The 20,695-nt window shown below is 30.8% G+C and overlaps 2 protein-coding genes across 8 annotated transcripts in view; one reads left to right on the forward strand and one right to left on the reverse strand.

The window, feature by feature from the left end:
* Positions 1-8,522, reverse strand: part of LOC141461094 (probable E3 ubiquitin-protein ligase HECTD2) — a 51,545-nt gene extending 43,023 nt beyond the window's left edge. For 4 of the 5 annotated variants that reach the window (XM_074141782.1, XM_074141783.1, XM_074141781.1 and 1 more), the window contains exons 1-2: positions 8,380-8,522; positions 1,294-1,453 (exon numbers count right to left, since the gene is read on the reverse strand). In XM_074141782.1, the coding sequence (XP_073997883.1) occupies positions 1,294-1,298 (5 nt within the window). In that variant the 5' untranslated portion in view covers positions 1,299-1,453; positions 8,380-8,522. Of the gene's footprint in view, positions 1-1,293; positions 1,454-5,644; positions 5,805-8,379 lie in introns of those variants that run through there. The other variant, XM_074141776.1, reaches the window with a different exon arrangement.
* Positions 5,315-20,695, forward strand: part of LOC141461095 (heat shock 70 kDa protein 12A-like) — a 34,857-nt gene continuing 19,476 nt past the window's right edge. The window contains exons 1-7 of one of the 3 annotated variants that reach the window (XM_074141784.1): positions 5,315-5,472; positions 17,294-17,417; positions 18,587-18,708; positions 18,848-19,141; positions 19,221-19,396; positions 19,936-20,145; positions 20,249-20,378. In XM_074141784.1, coding sequence (XP_073997885.1) covers positions 5,436-5,472; positions 17,294-17,417; positions 18,587-18,708; positions 18,848-19,141; positions 19,221-19,396; positions 19,936-20,145; positions 20,249-20,378 — 1,093 coding nt within the window. In that variant the 5' untranslated portion in view covers positions 5,315-5,435. Of the gene's footprint in view, positions 5,473-8,616; positions 8,754-17,293; positions 17,418-18,586; positions 18,709-18,847; positions 19,142-19,220; positions 19,397-19,935; positions 20,146-20,248; positions 20,379-20,695 lie in introns of those variants that run through there. The other 2 variants (XM_074141786.1, XM_074141785.1) reach the window with 2 other exon arrangements.

Below are 20,695 nucleotides of genomic sequence, written 5' to 3' on the forward strand. Positions count from 1 at the left end.
TAGGTAAGTTATAAAGTTACAACAGTACGTACAGTAAGTTACAATAGTAAAAAAAAAAAACATTTAGGTTAGCATAGGTCAAAGTTTTGATATCAGTAATAGCGTCAGTTTATTGTGTTGTCTTTTATCCGGTGGGTATCTAGTTCATTACCACCAACTAGCGCTATTAGTTGCACTTTTTTCTTGGTAGATGCTTTTTTTCGCTCCACCATTAAAAAAAATCTATGCAACAACCCTTTTGAACTTTTTTTAATTTTAGCAGGTAAATTCTCTTAAAAAAACAAAAAATAAAAAAAAGAATTTCATTAACAATTCAACTCCATCTTGCGGAAAAAGTCTGGAATATTAATTATAGCAATTAGAAAAAATCCTAGTCTCAACGGAGATACTTACAGACACAGTTTGCAAAAAAATTTGCAAATAAAATTATAATATTAATTATAATAATAAGGTTGTTTTTTTTTTCTCAAGTGCATGAACTAACAGCCACACCCACCACATCGTGGGTTGGAGAAGATTCTGGAGGCTAGCCAGGCTAACAAGCTAAACCAGTTATAGATAAAAAATAGAATAAGTTCTTTGCACTGGGTGGAAATGGCAACTGAAGAGAAACCCAGCTTACATTTGATATACTTTACATTAACTATAACTTACATAAGGGGAAATTAAGATTTAAAAAGAGAGCCTCGTTAGGAGCTACGTAATTATAGCAAAAATGCGAGAAGGTTAGATGCTATAACTCTTGTCTTTGCAACAAGAAAAGACTAATCATTACTTCTTGCGAACTCGTATACAATTAAAGATTTGCTCACAAAATGGCCAGTTACGAACTAAAAGATAAAAGCTTGTTGAGTATGAGTAGAATTCTGACAGCTCTTAAAGAGTTGTAGTCAACCAGTTCGTTCAGTAAGGCTTGTATAGAACTCTTTTAAATAAAAACCTAACAAACAAAACAAAAATTCATATTTTGAAACAACTATAAAGATTAAGAAATGAATATGGGAATGTTTTTGTAACAATATTTATAATTATTATTATATCAATTATATAGAGATACATGTTTAAAATTGAATTAAAATTAAAACCCAGTAGAGTGCAATATTTGCTGATAATGAGAGCGGAAAGTTAGGTAACACTCGGCAAGATGTCTAGTTAACACTTTTCCTTTCGAAATTACCACATACAATACTTGCTGAATCACTATATTCTATTAAAGTAATTCTCAAACTTTGAGAAGGGTAACTCAAATTCTATTTTCATGAGTGAAACTTACAATCAGAAAAATATCCTCACCTCATGCTCCCTGCACCTCATTCAACGATATAGTGCATGCTAGCAATGTCAGCAATGCTAGTTATTTCAGCATCGAATGAAAACGTGGCCGTTCCTTCTTCAGTCCCACATCTTCTTTTGTTCATATTCTACAGCCATAGACAAACCAGTTTTCTTCGGTCTGAAACGAAACTAAAACTTAATACGATGATTCGCCTAATGATTACAGTTCCATCATTTCATTCCACGCAATAAATGACAAAGCTTTTTGAGCTTATTTGTTTAAGAAAAAAATATTAAAAATACGTTTTTATTGAGATTTGTCTTTTCATCTCTCCTATACTCTCTGTAAATATAGTTTATGTAGAATATAAGAGTACTTCTAGAATGAATATTTTATCTATCTTTCAATATTGAAAATTATTATTAGTTATTGCGCAGGGAACTAACATCTTTCTTCTTGTAACAACAGGAGGTTATTCTGACATAAAATAACTCCCAGTATTTTTGCGGTTTCGAAGTACACAAGTATCTTAGGAGTCTTTAAAGTCTTTTTGCGGATTCTTCCCAAATTAATGCCTTAAATGGAAAGAGCTGTAACATTTATCACCAATTCCAATACCCTACCATCGTCTCCACAACTTAATTCTTTGTTCCCCTCGGTCACCATTTCTTCTTCCTTCGACGAGTCATCTAACCTTACCAACCAAGGTGATCTTTCTGGACCATAATCTTCCCTTTCCGAACCAGCTAAGAGCAAACTTTCTAAATGAATAAAAAAACTTTCATTTAAAAAAGCATCTGATAAATGTAAGAAGTTATTTTTTGTGGAAAAGCTGGATTAAGGTATAATGTTGCAATTTCCATTGCATATTTGTACTAATAACATGGCCAAGATGTAACGCAAGTAAATAGGTATAAAAGTGGGACGTTACTAACAATAGAACTGAAATCATCCTCTATTGGCATCAATAGAGAGGGTATTGTTTTGATGCTATTGTTTGTTATCTTAGAATGCACACAATATTTTGTATTTTTAGTTCAAAAATGGACACGGATTGCCGAACACTTTCCATTCTACTGTTTGCTTCTACTATGAATCCTTAGTACATACAGAGGAAAAAATATTGACAAATAAAACCGCAAAATACTTAATACTTTTCCAGTAGTGAAATTAACTTAAAGAAGTAAATGAAAGCGTTGAACCTAATTTAAAAATAATTTTATAATATAAGAGGGTTTTTTAGTGGTTATTAGCTCGGCTAGAAAGTGAGAGATTCTCAGATGGAGTCATTGTTTAGCTACTTTTTATTAGAAAAATGTTGGCTGTAAAGCATGAGTTATCATTCCACGACATATAGATATAAACACGCCTGAAAAAATAAATACTTTACGATCACTTACACAAAATATTTTTAAAATCAATTATCTATTTAAAAAGAGACAAAATTACCTCAAGAGAGTTAAATTTATTTTTTCTAGAAGCTATTTCAAGTAGAATTGAATGGGCGATTACCATTCCAAGATAAGAGGAAACAGTTTGAGCAATTTTCGAAAAAACTAGGCAATCCCAAAATTTTTCTGTTAACATCACACTCTCGCTGGACTCCATTTAATGAATCTGGTTTAGAATTCTTCCGGTGTGAAAAAACAAAGTATTTCATCTAATTCCAGTGATTTCTTCATTTCGAAATTTTAGTAAAATAGATTTAATTCTGATAAGATCAGCAATAGAACTAATGAAACTTTCTATCAGGGGTTGTGGCTACAACTACATAGAAGGAGTACCGTACGCACAAAGATGATTCGTCGCTAATAAAAAACTCACAATGGTCCAGTTATATCTTATTAGAATGTTTCGGTTATGATCTGGACAAGAGTTTTCATTTTCTTTTCGTGTTGATCAAGAATCTGCAAGAATGTATCACTTTCGACATTTTAATGATTTCTGTAAAATTGTAACATTAATTTTTATGTGGTTAAATTTACTGAATTACAGCAAAATAACAAATTTGTTTTTTAATAAGTTCATAGAGACTCCACTTAATATGCCTTTTTTAAGGATTATATATTTTTGACATTTATACTGTTTTCAAACTGTCATACATAAAAGCAAACGAAGTATGATTTATGTTCGCACTCACAATAATTGTTGCTTTGACCCACAGATAATGTACAGGTCTAAGAATTATTTACAGTCTACGGCAAAGTTCAAATTTACGATTAAACATCTAAGTTATTGTGTAATTCTAGTAGTTTCCCAAAAACAATTCCCAAAAAATATTGGCATTTTAGAAGTCAAGGGAACAAAAAGTTCATGAATGCAGGCCATTCAATTTTTTAATTAAAAAAAAAAAAATGAAAAGATTAAAATAAAAGTAAAAGTATAGAAATTGCCTATTTTTTCAGGCGGGCTTTACGCCCAACTACCAATTGGGTGTCGTGGATGGAGGCAACTAGCGTACATACTTTACTGTAAAATTTTTTTCATTAACCATTAAATACAATCCAAGGCCTAAGACCGGGAATCGAACCCAGTACCACAATACAACTTAGCTTTGCGTTCGGCTAGCGCGAGGTCTTAGTGAGGACATAATGTATGTAGTTAGTATGTCTTTTCTAAAGAGAAAAGCTTTGCAGGTCTCGCCCCTTAACCGCTCGGCTACAGTGATGCCCAGATTAAATAATAATAACATAAAAAAAAACAAGCATTGTCAGAAACTGAAACCAATTATCGAAAAATAGAATTCCAACATGCGAAATTTTCACATTTGCACGCACATTTTCTACTCACATGCGAAAAAGCCTAAGGTTTATTCGGTAGACGCAATTATCTTGGAAGTTAAATCTTAGGCCTTCTTTTACTTATAGATCGTTCGTATTTCAACACCAGCTTTAGTGCCCTCCTTATTAGAAAAACGAAAGTATCGTATCAGAGCATGTAACTGCTTTGGCTGTAATACTGCGGAGGTCATGAAAGACCTTGATACAGAAATTTCAAGGTAATAAGCTAACATCTGACACACCGCTAATTCATTGTTCATTTCTCATTTATAGGTGACAATAAAAAGTTTGTCACAGTCAATAAGTGATTTAGAAATGTCAATGAGAGACAAAAAGATACCTTCATTGAACATGAATATATTATACGTATGTAAATAGGACAATAGAAATGGGTGGGGTGTGAGCATGTAATGTTTTATATCTTTTATCTATTAACAATAATGAATGAAGTGGAAACAAGCAAACGCGGCCTGGTATGTACAACCTGAAATATTATTTGTAACAATTTTATATTGATTTCTAATATAAATGAACTTTTTTATTTACACTGGAGATCTGAACTTTTTTAAATCCTAATAAACCAGCAAGACCCTCTTATAATGTACCTAACGGCTTTCTAATAGTAATTAAAAAAAAAAAATTCTCAACTGCTTAAGAAGTACAGAAAAAAAAACAACGACCAGGAGAGAGGATCGGAGGGGTGAGCAAATGGAGGCGACCGCAAATAATCGAACTAGGATATAAGATAGATGGCCAGGAACAACAACTATCCATAACAGAAACTCTTCAGGCTTCACAGATTATGTATTTGTTTTGGCAATGGTACTTTAATAAAAATTATCTAACATTGTAATTTCTTCACGGAAGCCCTTATGATTTCATAATGATTCCATTTATTTCAAAAAATAAAGTGGCTTGTTTTTCAATTAAAAAATATTTCTAAACGTAAAAACTGCAAAAAAGAGTCATTCAAAAATAAAAACATTCAATGAAGGGAGAACAACTTAGTATTTAGACCGAAATGTTTTACTCGAATCCCTCCTAAACAATCCGGAACGTTAAGCTTCTGTGATTTTCTTTTTTTATTCATTTCCACACGCTGAAAGAGGTAGAAAGTAGGGGAAAATATGATTAAAAAAGTCTTTAAACGTATTATCGAATAAAAAATGACGAAATTGCAAGTAAAACTCTTGGGAGGGAAAGTAAATTCGGTTTGAACTTAATAAACCAGTGAGTGCATTCTGTTTCATCTTGCATTGGTCCAACAGGAGCGTCTGTGATATGGTGAAGGGGAAAACCGGCAATTCTTCTGTTAGAGTGGGGACTTCAGGAGTCACGGACGGTGTCAGTCGCCAATCGACCTATCTCGTGATGTGACCATGAAGGAGATACCGCTGCACTTGATACATACTCCAGGTACTTAATATTAGTATTTCTATAACCATATCACAATTATTTAAAATAATTAAGACAAAATTTGATGTTGCTGTCGAAGATACTCCTTTGGTTTATAAGTTGCACATCTTATACATCATTAAAAAAAATCTAAAATTCCGTAAAAATAATAGAAATTGCTAAAAGTTTTAACCTTAGATTTAAAAGACTTTGATTTGATGATCTTCCTATCTTCAAGTCGCTCATCTCTATCCAAACGTTTACAACCAATATTAAGACGCACGATCGGTAAGTAAAGGTCTCTTATAGTTAAGGCCTCTCGCCAGATACTGATTAAATACAATGATCAACTTCAGCTTTGCGAAGAATCATTCACAATATCTGCAACTAAATTCCCTACATAAAAGTCCAATGAGTAATTTTCACAAAATTGAAATGGCAATTTAAAACTCTACTTTTCCGAACCCATATAGAATTCGAATTAGTTAAGGTGAATAGGTTTCAAATTAAAATTCTAATAATAGTGAAATACATTCTAAATTAAAAGGAATATCGTCCGTTGATGCAATTTTCTAAGCAACATCAAAAATTCAAAAACTTAATTTGCGTCTTAACTAGTTGTTTCAAAATTGAATTTTTTGAATATTTAGCTATTCCAATTTCAAAAAGATGGTTCTCCTTTCTTGCAAAAAATTAAATTACTGTGATATTTTTTAAAATTATATATATAACATATTAATGGCCTACGCCTTTACGAGTAAAATAAGTCAGAAGTATGACAGTCACTATTGTGGATGTTGAAAGAACAGAAAAGCGTACAAATTATAATTACTTCCAATAACTGTTCAGTATTTGACAATTAATTATTTTTATCTTCAAGAGATAGGTGACTCTATTACCCTAGCCAACCTATAAATGAGTAGATAGCTTGCGGTTCTCATTAGCGCTTAGTTCTTGATTAAAAAATCCATAATTTAGAATTTTCGTTTAAGTTCTAAGAACCATGTCCAGATTCCACTCATTACTTTTTTTAATTCTATTTCCTATAAATTTTACTGCACTTCTTTTCGTTATTTTCAAATTGCTGTAGCCTTTGAAATTGCGCTCTTACCATACCTACCTCGCTCAGAACTTCAATGCAAAGCTGCCTGAGAATCACGATTACCGGACTGTGACCTGTACAGTCTGCAAGAAAGAGAAAAATCTTAAGATAGCGATCCAGGACGAATCCATGGACTTTCCAAGTAACCAATGTAATGAAATAAGCCCTACCTTAAGTTATACGAATATATAAATACAAATAAATATTGTTATTAAATACAAATCTCGATACCATAAAAACAAATATCTCTGCTAGGATATTTCTCTTAAGAGAAGGATTCCTTCTCTTAATCGAAGACAGTAACTAATTTATTTCCTTTACTTTCCGTTATTACTTTCTCTGCAGAGCATTAAGGGGAGTAAAGGAGCCAACTGTTTAGTACGCAATCAAATGATCTCTACGATTAAGTAAGCTTACTGGCTAATGGGATTTCGTGTCTAATACTTACAATATCTTAGTCAAGCTACTAGCACCAATTTTAAAAATTCAGTATTTCGGAAATCGCTTAAAATTCAAACTCAGTATTCCCTTTAAAAAATATCGAAAGTGTTTTAGATAAAACTGTTAAACAGAGGTAAGTTCCTCTGTACAGCACGTTTTTTTAAATCGATCTGAAATTGATCCAATAGTTTTCTTAAATTTCAAATATCCATTGCGTATATTTAAAACTTGAAACTTTTCCAGAAAATTCATTACGAGGATAATCCGTATCTAAGCTGCATCTATTACAAAAATTAAACCAAATAACTGAATGTTATGCCAAATTACTTAGAAAACATTACTTTTTAAGGTGCGCCATCTGGAGCTTTTTTCAGCGCACTACCGGCCTCTGGGCAGTTATCTTGTTATAATAGACAACACTTGACATAGCCAGCGAGTGAGGTATATTAAGCTCCTAAAACCAGAAAATTCAAGGCAGCTGGATTCATCCAATAAGCTGTGCACTTTATCAATAAGCTTTCCATATTTTATTATTACTAAAAAAAAAAATATTTTATTCCTTTATCACAAACGAACTTAGTTCTTACACATTTCTTTGGACAACCTATTACGAATTTCGAATGTCCTTCAATGTGCTTACATTCTCTTTGCAACTTGTAGCATAAACTTTTAGACTCTAGTGAATAAAAGGTCATATAATTCCATTTAGATTACACCATACTTCTACAGATATATTTACGTTAGGACAGTTACGTATTTACATTTCATAGGTCAGTTATTTATTATTTTATTTGATTCTATATGTATATATGTATTTCACCTTTCTGCAAAGCCTGTTTTCAAAATAATATGTTTTGTATTCGGCAGAAAAAAATATAGTATGAACCTCAAGCCTTACTTTGAATACAATGTCAATTTTTCCTCTTACAGTAGTATTTTACTTACCAATAAAAACCGAAAAGAAGATTGGTCGTCCCTTCACATTACTATTCCACCCATCATTATTTTATTTTTAACAAAGGTAAACGGTTTTTTTTTCAACTGTTTTTATTATAGTGTCAACAGAAACATTTATGAACGAACGATTTACTCTAGCACTGAAAATGGGCATTTTTTTAAAAACTGGGCGGGAGTTAAACCGCGCCAGAAAAGACAGGACTAATGTGATAAACAATCGTTCTAACCTATTCTAATCAGAAAACTAAAAACATTAAGAGTGCAGATTTTCCTTAAAGCATCATTTTTGCACGTTTCTGTTACAAAATTCACTAATCATGTCTAATTTTTATTGAAATAATTAATTTATCCATTAAGTAGACAGCTAGCTGACTTTATAACCAACTTTTAAGTCTCTTTACATGTACAAATACCTTAATAATACATACCTATTTTCAAGTTTAAAAAATCAATTGAACACTAGCTGCCTTGGTACTGCATAGGAAGGCCACCTCTTTAAGAATAATCTCTTGGCAATAGAACATATACTCAGAACTGCTGATTCTTACTCTGGTTTTCAACTTTATTAGAAACTTATCCGTGTTCTTTTAACTTAAGATATAATAAAAAGCACATATGTACAAGTTCAGTACAACTACAAAGTCACAGCATAGAGGGCGTGTGCGTCTCAGTTCAAAATGGCTCCGGAAGAGTGGAAGTAATCACGTTGATGAGGGTGCCCCCTAATGAAGGAGTCCCCTTTGGGCTTCAAACGTTCAAATCTCGTCTCTTGTCCAGCTGAGCTTTGGATGGACGAGTATAGGTATGCAATTGAATTTTTTCAAATTATTTAACACATATGCATATATGTATATCACAAGAGCAGCAAATTCTATACGGTTCGGATTATACGGGCAAAATAAATGAACACTGATCAACTAAGTTAACGGTACTCAAGAGTCATATTATTCTGTATCTGTCTAGCCTTCAGTCTTCTATCATTTCTTTGGAGCCACTAGTAAATAACATCATTATTTGAATTCTGAGATTTTTGTCCAATGTTGTTTCAATGTATTGAGAGACTATTAAAAGAGTCAGTTTTTTGAAGCTGTCGATTTGGCACCAATTAACTGTAATTATAATACTTATAATTTTTTTTATCTTTATTTTTAGAATGTTAGAATTTTTAGAATTGCTTTGTATAAGTTAAAGTTTGAAGCTCGCAGCTCCTTTACAGACACGCAGTGAGTTGATGAACGAAATGTTAACGTCTTGCCGCAAGTAATTTTTAATTTGGATATACAGTTTACAAGAGCGTAGATTTGAGAGATGCTAGATTGTGTATTGTTGTTGAGTGGTTGCAAACAAGGCGCCTGTCCGAAGCTAGTCTTGATATTTTACGGGTATTTTACGTATATGATACGTCCATCATGTTGATTTAGGTGAATTGTAAAATGTGCGGTCTTTTTGAATGAAAATCATTGCTTCAAATTGCAAGTTAAAATGTAATTGCAGCTTCCATTTATTAATGTGAGGTACTAAGTACTTAGCTTCAATCTGAGTTAGGCAAATAAGCAGTTATCATAAATATGCGAAATTCATATATTTATATATATTCATATTCATACATATATATTATATACGTTGAATAATTAGATCCAAGCGCTCATCCTTACAGAATTTAAGTTTTAATATGCTTACAGAAAACGTGGTACCGATTTTTGAAACAAAAAAGATTTATTTCTAACATACAAGTCATTGTATGACCAATTGGTGTCACAAGACAATTGGTGTTGATGTAGAATTAATTTAATTTGGAGAAGTTTTTGCACTGTACTTGTACGCCAAATCTTGTCGAAAACAAGTTTCAAATCCATAAATATAACCAGTGTATGCTTTTTGGCTCAAAACTTCAAATAAGTACTTGCACCATCAGCAAATGCACAGTAGACAGATAAACCCAAACTGAAAGCAGGAACTAAGTTTATTGTTGGAGATGTTTTTCTAATTATTTGTTAATTTACTTTTCTACTATTAGTGGAAATATTAGAAAAGAGACTGACTTCTGTAGTTTTCCAGGTCGGTTTTCGCTTTAAGCACCACTACTCGTTAACATGTTTCACGTATCGGAATATAGTTATGTGACAGGCAAACGTTTAGAATTAGGGAACAAGACTGCTAGACTCTGCTTGGTAAGGTTTTTAATGCTGTGTTAGGAATTTTGATATTATCCGGAGATTTTTTTGTATTTCAGTGTATCAATGAATTCAGATATTTCAATTTATGAAGTTTTGACAGGCGTAGTCGGTTTGATAAACTCGGTTTGATCTCGTGAGTTATTATTATTTGTTTCGCAGTAATCGTTAGCATATTGTTTAGTTCACAGAGAACCTACTCTTGAAGTGAAAAGTGAAGGCTTCAACTTTTTCTGAAACACTTTAAATGAAAACTTCTTTAACCCTTGAAGACAGAGTATTTTAGGCTTTTTTTTTTCTTTTTTTTTGAAAAAAGTAAATTTAAATTCAGACTGTATACAATAAAGTTACTGCTCTATTTATTTTTTTTCTTTATTCTTGAGTGATTTATTATTCTGATAGGGAAGGGAGTAATCTCTTCCGTTCTCATTATCTCATATTAGTTTCGTTCCGGCGTTTTGTAATCAGGAACAGAAAAGTATCTTTTGTTAAACTAATATCTGGAGCAAAACCAGAAAACAATGTCTTTCTTTTGATTGCAAATTTGCAATGGTTATCTGAACTTATTATTTTCATCAAACGCTTTTGTGAAATTCCATGATAAAAGAAAAATTCTTATCTAAATGTCAGTCATTTGCTTAAATTCCTTTACAATTGATTATTTACACTTTTATTTATTTTCAATTTCGTACCTCCAAGGGTCCGTCTTACTTAAAAATCAATATCCCTCAAGTACCATTTGAAGCTTTACCGTTTTTCCTCAAACTTCGTGTACTCATTGCAGTGGCCTACAACATTTATTTGTAAATTGTTCTGTGAATTTCGATTAATGACACTTTTGTAGGAGTGAAATGAACTGAGTTCCCTCTAAAGTTCCATTTAAATGTAATTTACGGTCCTAAAATGCTGTCATATGTATTTAAAGGAGGAATTAATGTGCAGCTAGAATTGCAAATTCCGAAGAAAATTGCAGTACCTAAAATTACTTCTAATTGAATAATTTTTTTCAATCAAAACGTAGAAATAAAAATAACAATTCTTAATAGAAAGTCGGTGAGCTTTCACGATAGATTTTTTAAATTAAAAAGAAACATCTGAAATTTTTGATCCTCGAATCCTTTTTTATTGTTCTATGAGCTTTTGACAGTGAACTAGAAAGATGAAACTTTTAAAGTTAAAATCTATTGCAGACAGCTGCACTCAAAGCAATTAAATAGAAGAGAATTTAGTAATAAACTTTTTCGCCTGGTGGTTTTCATTCTCCATTTTTGTATTATGCGCCCATTCTTTGTTAAGAGGCATTTAGCAACGCCACAAAAGGGTACGGAACATGTGAAAGCTCTACAAAACCCTCCTACTTTCCTGGATTATTATCAAATAATTTATTCGCGATTAAAACTAAACATGTGTGAAACCTTATCTTTTAAATGTCATAAAAAATATTTTTAAATACGACTACATGTGCATATTTCAGACAGACCACCCAATAGTTAAAGAAAGTCCAATAGCTGATTTGCAAGAAACGTTAGGTCAACAAAGAAGAAAAAGGGAAAGAAAAAAAGTTAATGTCCTCCATAAAAAATACTAAATACTCTAGTGTATTACCAAATGACCGAGTTACCGAGTTAGTTGTAACGGGTATACAGTTGATAGTTCAGTGCAACGAAAGAAGATAGAATTACCTGAGCTAGACGGTGGTGCTATATGATGTGTAACTGTCGGTTACGGTATGTTAACATAAAAAATAAATAAATAAACTAAATCATCTGTACTGTATTTCATACTTTTATATTTTGTTTATTGTATCAATTTAATGGTGGTAATATACTGCTCACTGTCCAGTAATGAAGCGAAGAGCTATGAGTTCGTTCATAACAAACTGAAAGCGGAACTGCTGACACTTAGATTTTCTCTTCCTAGGAGCTTCTTACTGTCACTGTCCGGTGATGGACAGTGTTGTCTGTAACGAAAGAACACTGTCCGGAGGTCGGCAGTGCACTGAAAAAAAGCTCCGGGCGCCAATAACTTTAGATGTTGACGCGCTTTAAATCATTAAAATAAAATAAAAAAATAATAGAAGGAAGGGATTAACTCAGAGGATAGTGGTTCCTACGCGGAGATCCCTGGATCAAATCCAAATCCTAGTCAGAATTTTTCCTTTCAAGAAGCTTCTCTCAGCTCATGTCCGGTGATTGATGTTTGTAACAAGCGTACATAGACCAAGGCCGGTTTTGTATTGAAAATGGCTCCGGGCACCAATGAAAACAGATTTGGACATGCTTAAATTTAAAAAATAATAATAATAAACGGTACTTTTCTTTATGAGTTAATTATGTTGAGCTTTCATGAGTTGATACATAAAAAAAAGTGATAGTAAGGTCGATTAGTACCACCCCAAATCCTAGAAATACATAGAATAAATAAATAGAATTTTGAGATAATAAATAGCTTAAATAACTCCACTTGTTGAGAGGAAATCGCGTGCCCGTTTATGCTAATATTGTTTTTATAGTCAGAAAACCTGGTTGCAATCAAAGCAAACATAGAATAATATTCATAACTATAATTAATATAATAAAACAGGTAAATTTAAATCATGCACTAATATGTAGATTGGAATAATCTAAGTTATGCTTCTATAATTTTAAACGATCTCGTTTTAAACTATGCTAAATGGTTACATTTGTTTGTTATAGTGGGAATATGTGTATCCATCAGTTGTTTCAAAGAAAATTTCGCATAATAAATGTGATAGCTTAAATTTTTCTAAAAAATACCAAAATACTTGGGCGTTCAATTTTATGGTAATGCATTTCGTGCAGTTCATGTCTTTTATTCTAGTTCTCAAGTTATTTTTGCCTCCTATTGAATAGCCTTAATTGAATTGTAAAGCAACATGTTTTGTTCAATAACTCAACCAATCCCGTTCAGACCATACTGAAAAATGAAATGAACTTAAAATGTTTGGGTATAAAACTCAGAAATGCTTGTTGCTTCATCAAAGTTAACTGCAAACTTCTTGTCTGAAACACTAACATGACTGTGTTTTATTATAGTTAATACAGCTCTGACTTTTTTAAACATAAAAATTTGTAGAAAGTTCAGTTATTCATAAACAAGTTGTAATAAGGGCGCCTTCCTCACTTTAATAGACATTTTTGTAAATCTGGATTGCACTTTATGTCTAGTTAAATCACTGTCACCCTTACAGTTGTTAATAGCTTTAATGAAATCATTAGGGTCATTTTCGAGATGTCTTAATACCTAAAGAGAAGGTTTTGTGGAAACAGTGCTTTTAAGTTTGTGTTTTCCAAAACACCAAGATCTGATTTAGAGGCCTGCAATTATTAATTTATCTATGCTACCATCAAGTTACATTCTTCATTTGTTTCCTTCACTTGCTGTTTATTTTATAAAAATCATCATTTTTCTTCAAAAAATTCCATCGTATTTCTTTTCTTGTTTTCATGTGATCATTTCTGTTTTCATACTTTCTTCAAATTTACTTCATTATGTTGGGTCCTGATTTTTTTTTTTTTTTAATTTTCTAAAGACTTTTAAACCTGCAAAACCATATAAACCTAACAACTATATTTATTTGACGTTAGACTACTCTAACTTATCAGAAAGAATTGTTAAAAAATTAAGTAGAGGAATTCTATGAGGATAGTCATTTATCTTGAAATACCATGCTAATTAGTATTAACTAGAGTTAAAACGGTAAAACTAACATTATTTCTTTTGTGAAATTTCAGTGATAAATTTCTAAGTGGAAGACCGATCTGTAATCAAAAACACTTCGTGTTGTATGCGATAATTCGTGTTTTTTAGCTCCAAGCGATCCTAATCAGACTTAGCACGCCATACTAATTTCAACCATTTGTTCATTGACATTTTTTTATCATTCAACTCTAAATTACAGAAGAATAATTTTATACGAAAGGAATTTGTTCTAAAGTATTGTACAATACGAATAAATGTTATCTCAATGAAAGTATTAAAGTAACAGAAAGTGCTTGATTTGATGTTAATGTGTTTTGTCGTTTAACACATTATTATTATTATTATTTTCTTTTTTGAGCATTAGTTTTTTTTTTTTTTTATTTGGTGGTGAAAGTATTCTATAAGCTCGTGAAAGTCCAGCACCAGGTCATTAAAGGTTAGAGGAATGAAGTGGGTGTCACAAATGAATTTTTTCTAATTCAATATACAGGGTGTTCATTTTAAGACGGCTCAAATGCATTTCATGCTTAAACGGTTGTTCTGAGCGAAAAATGTAGAGGAAAAATTTGTTGCCTGTCACCTCTAGTTTCAGAATATGTGACTTGATTTTAGATTCCTGCCCGCATACGCGGCTGACGCGCGACCAAAAGTGAGGGTTCGCTGTTGATCCCCATTTTCATATACACAGTTTTAAAGAGTATGAAAAGTAATGAAATAAACTGGAAACCGCAATTCGATATCTTCAAAATTAAAGGTGCTAGGCCATTTCAAAATCTGGTATTTTTAATCATATTTCAATTTTTTAACCTTGTTATCAAAGAGAAAAAAGAGCACGCGATAGGTCATTTTTATGTATTTTTTCATCCCCTATCTACTAAAAATATTGCCAAGGCAGTAAAGCTAGTATTTTTCTTAATATCGGGAAATAAGTCGTTTTCCGAGTGATTTTTCTAAGAAAAATCAAATGTTAAGAGCTTTACATGTTCTCAAGCATACACAAAATGGCTTAAAATTAATTTTACATCTGTTACAAACAAGGTTTAATAATTATTTGGTAATTTAGGGAGAGTTGCGTTTAATTACCAAAAAAATTAGAAACCTCCTGCCACATATTTAAGTGATCAATATCTTTCATGTAAAGGATCAAACTTATTCCTTAATTTATCAAATAATGCAATTCACTCAACTTGTGAAGCATGTACTGTGCCTTCAAAGGTGCCTACCTGAGGCCATACTATTATTTAGCAAATTCCCAATGACATCAACCTTTCATACTAGGAAGTTAAGATGTCATTACATTGATGACATATAATTTCATTTTTTAACTGTGTTTTGAGAAAGTTCTTTCCATATAATGATAAATTATTAAGCTCCAAAATAGATTAAAAAAAAAAAAAGATTTGTTCAAAGACCAGTACTAGGGCTAGACAAGTTTATAAATTTATAAACAGAATGAATAAACAAATAAGGTGAGGATAGAACGTATTCACTATTATTCTTTAACCATTTCATCATTATTCTACAATTTTGAATTATTATTCCTACATTTTTCCATAATGATATAAAGTGATTGTCTGAATTAGCAAATTCTGAATTCTGAATTAGCAAATTGTCTGAATTTAAAACTTTAGCAAAAGTTAAATATGGGCAGTTACAATCAAATTATATCAAATAACAATTTGGAAATTTCAAATTCTAACTCAGTTTCGTTTTTGAGTTACGGTGGTACAGACCAATTTGTAAAAACCGCTTCTTAATGCCCAGGGACCTTTGATCGGATATTTTCAATGAAAACTCAAAAATGTTAAAATGTTTCTACGTTACCAATGGAAAAAAAAAATTATTTTAATAACTTTATTGCATATATAATATTTTAGTAACATTTTGTTTTTATATCTTACAGAAATTAATCAAATTAAGTTACTTTATTTGAAACACCAAAATACCTATAGATTCTTTTCCATTTTATTTTTCATGTGTACAAAAAAACAACAGTTATCTTGCGTAAATCTATTGTTTTTAATTTTTCACATTTTTTTTACCCAAATAAAATTTATGAAAAAGACTGTAAATTTCTTATATACAGATCTTTAATTCTTTTCAATTATTCCAGCTACTGTACCGTAATACCCTGTTTTTGGTAACCAAATTTCAGGATATTTATCCATATTCGAACTTCAATTTATTCTATTTTATTTTTAAAACCTAAATTATTTATTATTTATATTTTATTTACAAATTAAATATGGGCCAGCATACAGCAATAATAAATTGTAGTCTAAGTTTAGATCTTCATAGTCTTATACATCTTTTCGGTTTCAGTCTTCTTGAGATTGTAGTTGTTATTCTTAATAAGAAATAATTTCGAATGCGCATTGAATGCATGTGATAAGAGTAACAGTAAGCCTTAGAACATGCAAGTAATGGTTGTATTTTTTTATTAGTGTTTTTTTTTAACTTGATATATTTATATTTCTACTGTAAAAAGTTTAACATATTACTGTTATAACAATACGAAAATTAAAAAATAACTGCATAAATGAATTGAATTAATATGTTGATCACCTTGCATAAATAAATAAAATAAGAAATATATAAATAGTATTTAATGGTCTGTACATAGCAATACGCGTTAAAGCCATTTTATTTCAGCTTCAGCAATCGTGATGGCCTCAAGCTACTATGTTATTACAGTCTTAGTGAAAGTCCAACACAGAATATTCCAACTAAAAGGTCACCCGGCTGTTAGCTCTATCTAATTATCTACAAAATTGAAATATAGATATAATTTTTCTGACTGCTCAGCAAAATGACTTGCAAGACTATAAAAACCAGTAATTGTTACTTTGCAATCGAAATGGGATTATGGTGCTTTGCGTTTTATACGAATGAATCTATAATTTTAAGATTCATCTAAAATTCGGTTCTAACAAGAAATAGGGGTGCTTGTTAGAGAAGCAACTTACACAATTGGCATTAAGTACTTTCTTTAAATTAGATTTTTTCTCTTTTTCCAATTTTATATTTCAAATTTGACCATTCCTTTGGATTCTTCTAAGTTTATTTGAAACTATAAAACCACATTATTTTGCTTCGTTTTTTGGGTTTTAATTTGAACATCCGTTTTAATTACTAGATCCTTCGTTGTAAAAGTAGCTCATTTCATTAGTTAACTCGTAGAATAGTTTGTTTTAACAGTCATTGGTAGCTTTTTTGGTTTAATTCCGACCGGGTTGAAATTATTTTCCACGATCAGAGTTTAGATGATCCAAGTTTGTGTAGGGATGTTGGTTTTCATAAAGTTTCTATTACACGTGATGAAAGATATCAGCGATAATATTCCCGCATTGTGAATCTGTTTATTGTTTCATTAAATTTTACAATAATACATTTTCAAAAAAACTTATAATTGGTAAATAAAAATTAACTTTTTTGTTTGTTTAAGGAGAATTAATACTTGGAGAAGATGGAAGGTTTGGGGCCTCCATTGATTCTGGTATTAATGGTTCAATTTCTCCAACAGGATCTCAAACCTCTCAACCGGAAAGTGTAGCGCAGGCATTCAATGGGTATTTGTAACTTTAGTTTTTATTGTATACAATATCTGCATGAACACTTTTAAAAAAAATAATAACAGATGAAGAAAAATAAAAGAATACAAATTTACACAACTGACGTTAAGCCTTAGTTGCATTTCCCATTAGAAGCAGCTACACAAAATAGAGATGAAAAAGGTAGTCGAATCTAGAACAGGACCGAAAATAATTTTGATTGTTACGCCCAAACGATTCAAAGATCTTAGTTGTTAGATAATAGCGTACTCTTGGAAGTGATTAGCGCTTTGAATTTGTTTGACTACATACAAAGTAATGCACTCTCTTTAATTCAAATTCCTGGGGATTTCCAAGTTATTTTTGAAGTGATTTTGAAATCGAAACAAATTATTTTCTCTAGTATTTCACTTTAGTTCATCTTGTTCAATTAGTTTATGTGAATTTCTTATTGATAAACTGCCACTTCTCTATTTGGTAAAAGTAATGACCAAATTAAATAATGTTATTAGAAAAGAATAAAAGTCTAAAATGATCTAAACTATGTTTTTTAAAAAATCAATTCGGTTTGCTAGATAAAAAAATAAATTAAAAAATCAATGTTACAACCTTAAATTTTATAATTGTAACGAAATTTAACACATACTATATTACAATTAATTTTCCATACTTTACACTAATAATTATGTTTATACTTTCTTCACTGGTAGTGGTCATATTTCGATTAAAATAGTTCTATTTGCCTTATATACTTCCTTTGTTACTACAATTTTTGAGTCGAAATCTGAGGTTATTGTTATTACACTACTTTTGTATACTATATTCAATTCTATGACATGTCACACTTTGAAACTCACATAATTTTTTATAAATTTAAATTATTTTTCTAAACATAGAAGAAAAAGAGTGGAAGTTTGGTAAAATGGTAAGGAATTTAAAATATTGGTTTTTATCTTATTATTTCTTCAATGTACATGTACAGTCATATACTTGCAAATCTTAAGATCAATATCCTTATTTATTTTAATTTTTTTGCTTTAATATGTATGTTTTATGTTCAATTTACTAATTTCAACTCCTTTTTTCAATAATTTTATTTTTTTCTTTAATGATAGTTTATAGCAGATTGCTTATTCTTCTTTTTAACTTTTTAAACGACTCTTTAATATTTTTAAAAAAATTTGTAGAGAACTTTGTGTAATGACTCCAAGAATGTCACCAGTTGGCTGCAGTTCTGAGAGTAGCTTTGGTGGAGAAACTGATAATCTTGTAGAAGAAGTCTATGTTGCAAAACATTCCATAAATAAAGGTACTGGATGGCAAAATAAATTGGTAGATTTTTTTTAATAATGAGCAAGTGTTTTTTATTCTTTTTCGCTCTTGTATTTATATTCTTGATAAATTAATTTGTGAAAAAGCATTCTATTAATGTAAAATATTTTCTCCAGGTTTAATATATGCTAACCAAATAGAAGCATATATGTCGAAAGTGCCAACAAATGTACCTGTATTAGAAGGCTGTAAAGAAAGAGAAAAAAGTGGAATGCGAGCTGAAGATGCTGATAAAAATAATCTTGTTGAAAAAGTGGTTGTTAATGTAGAGAATGATAGAAAACAAAAGAAAGTAGATAACTTTGATGTGGTTGTATCAATCGATATTGGTACAACGTACAGTGGATATGCTTTCGCTTACATAAGGAATCAGTCCGATAAACAGATACATATGATGAGACAATCTGATGGTAAGTGCGTTTTTTATTTGTCAAAAATTGATTTTTTTTTTGTAATATTCAAATCGTTTATGTAAACGATATTTTCTAGGAGGTGATAGAGGGCTTAATAATCAGAAAGTGCCAACAGTTCTTTTGCTAACACCAGATGAAAAATTTCATTCTTTTGGTTTTGCAGCTAGAGACTATTATCATGATTTAGATCCTCAGGAGTCTAAAGAATGGCTTTATTTTGATAAATTCAAAATGAAGTTACATAATAACATGGTATTTGAATTATCTTTTATCTGTATAACAACTAGCTGTAGAAACCTCCTTCGAAGAATTTTTTTACAATTCTTGTTTTTTAAATTAATTTTTTTTTATAAAAATATGCTAAAAATAAGTACCTGCAGAGTTCTTCTAAAGGAAGGAAATATTGAAAGTATGATCAAATTATCATCATAAATTGTCTTACCCTTACACTGGCTAAAAAACATAAAGCGCTGAATAGCAAAAAAAAAAAATTAGCATTCAAGCCTTCAATATTATACTCGCAAAAAACGTCTCAAAATAAAAAAGTATGCCTCTGGTGGAAGCTGGAAGGGCAATAATGCAAGAAAATTACTTATTTAATAAGTAGTAGATAATTATTGAAGAATTTTTTGTATTAATGTATTTTTAAAATTACCTTTGTGAAACTGTGACGAAAAACTTGTCACGGTAGTGCACTTATGGGCTAAATCTATGAAATTCAAAAATTATAATTTTTATAATTTCCTTAATTATACATTAAGGACGGTTTTTATAAAACATTTTTATTATAGGACGTTAATCGGGAAAGTCAAATAACAGCATTAAATGGAAAAAATGTCTCAGCATTACATGTCTTTAGCCATACTCTTGGCTATATGAAAAATCACATCCAAAAGGAAATGTCCGATCAAGGATCTTGTCCAAGCATTAGATGGGTTATAACTGTGCCAGCACTTTGGACTCAGCAGGCCAAACAATTCATCAGGGAAGCGGCATACATGGTAAGATTGTATATAGTATAAAAATGCTTGTGAGTACCAAGAGCTTCCTTTAATTTTTGTTTAAAAAAGTATTCGCTTAATTATTTTATTGTTATTTCATCAGGCAGAAATTTGTTCGTCCGAAACATCGGATCACTTATTGATTGCTCTAGAGCCTGAAGCTGCATCAATATGTTGTAGACATTTACATTTTGATCAAATTGTGCAAATAGAAAAAGGATTAGTAAAATCAGGTTGGAAATACATTTCGATTCATTTTTTTTTCTTTACTTTTTTTTTGTCAGCTTTCATTTTGCGGCCGCCCATTAAAGAATAGGCAACAATTTTTCTTCATTTAGATAATAAATTTATTCATTTTAGTATCAACAAATAATCGACCGTTTTATTTAAGTAAAGAAACATAAGGAAAATACCTATTTTTTAAGACGAGTTCTTTCTACCTTCAAATTCCGATGAGGTTTTCGTAGATGGAGGATCTTTTTTATTTTATAATCTTCACATTATTATATACTCAAAATTCCAGATAAAGATAGTTATGATGAATAATTAA

Source organism: Rhodnius prolixus, unplaced genomic scaffold (genome assembly GCF_049639745.1).
Source record: "Rhodnius prolixus isolate KJV_2025 unplaced genomic scaffold, Rpr scaffold_6, whole genome shotgun sequence".
In the NCBI taxonomy this organism is placed as follows: Eukaryota; Metazoa; Arthropoda; class Insecta; order Hemiptera; family Reduviidae; genus Rhodnius; species Rhodnius prolixus.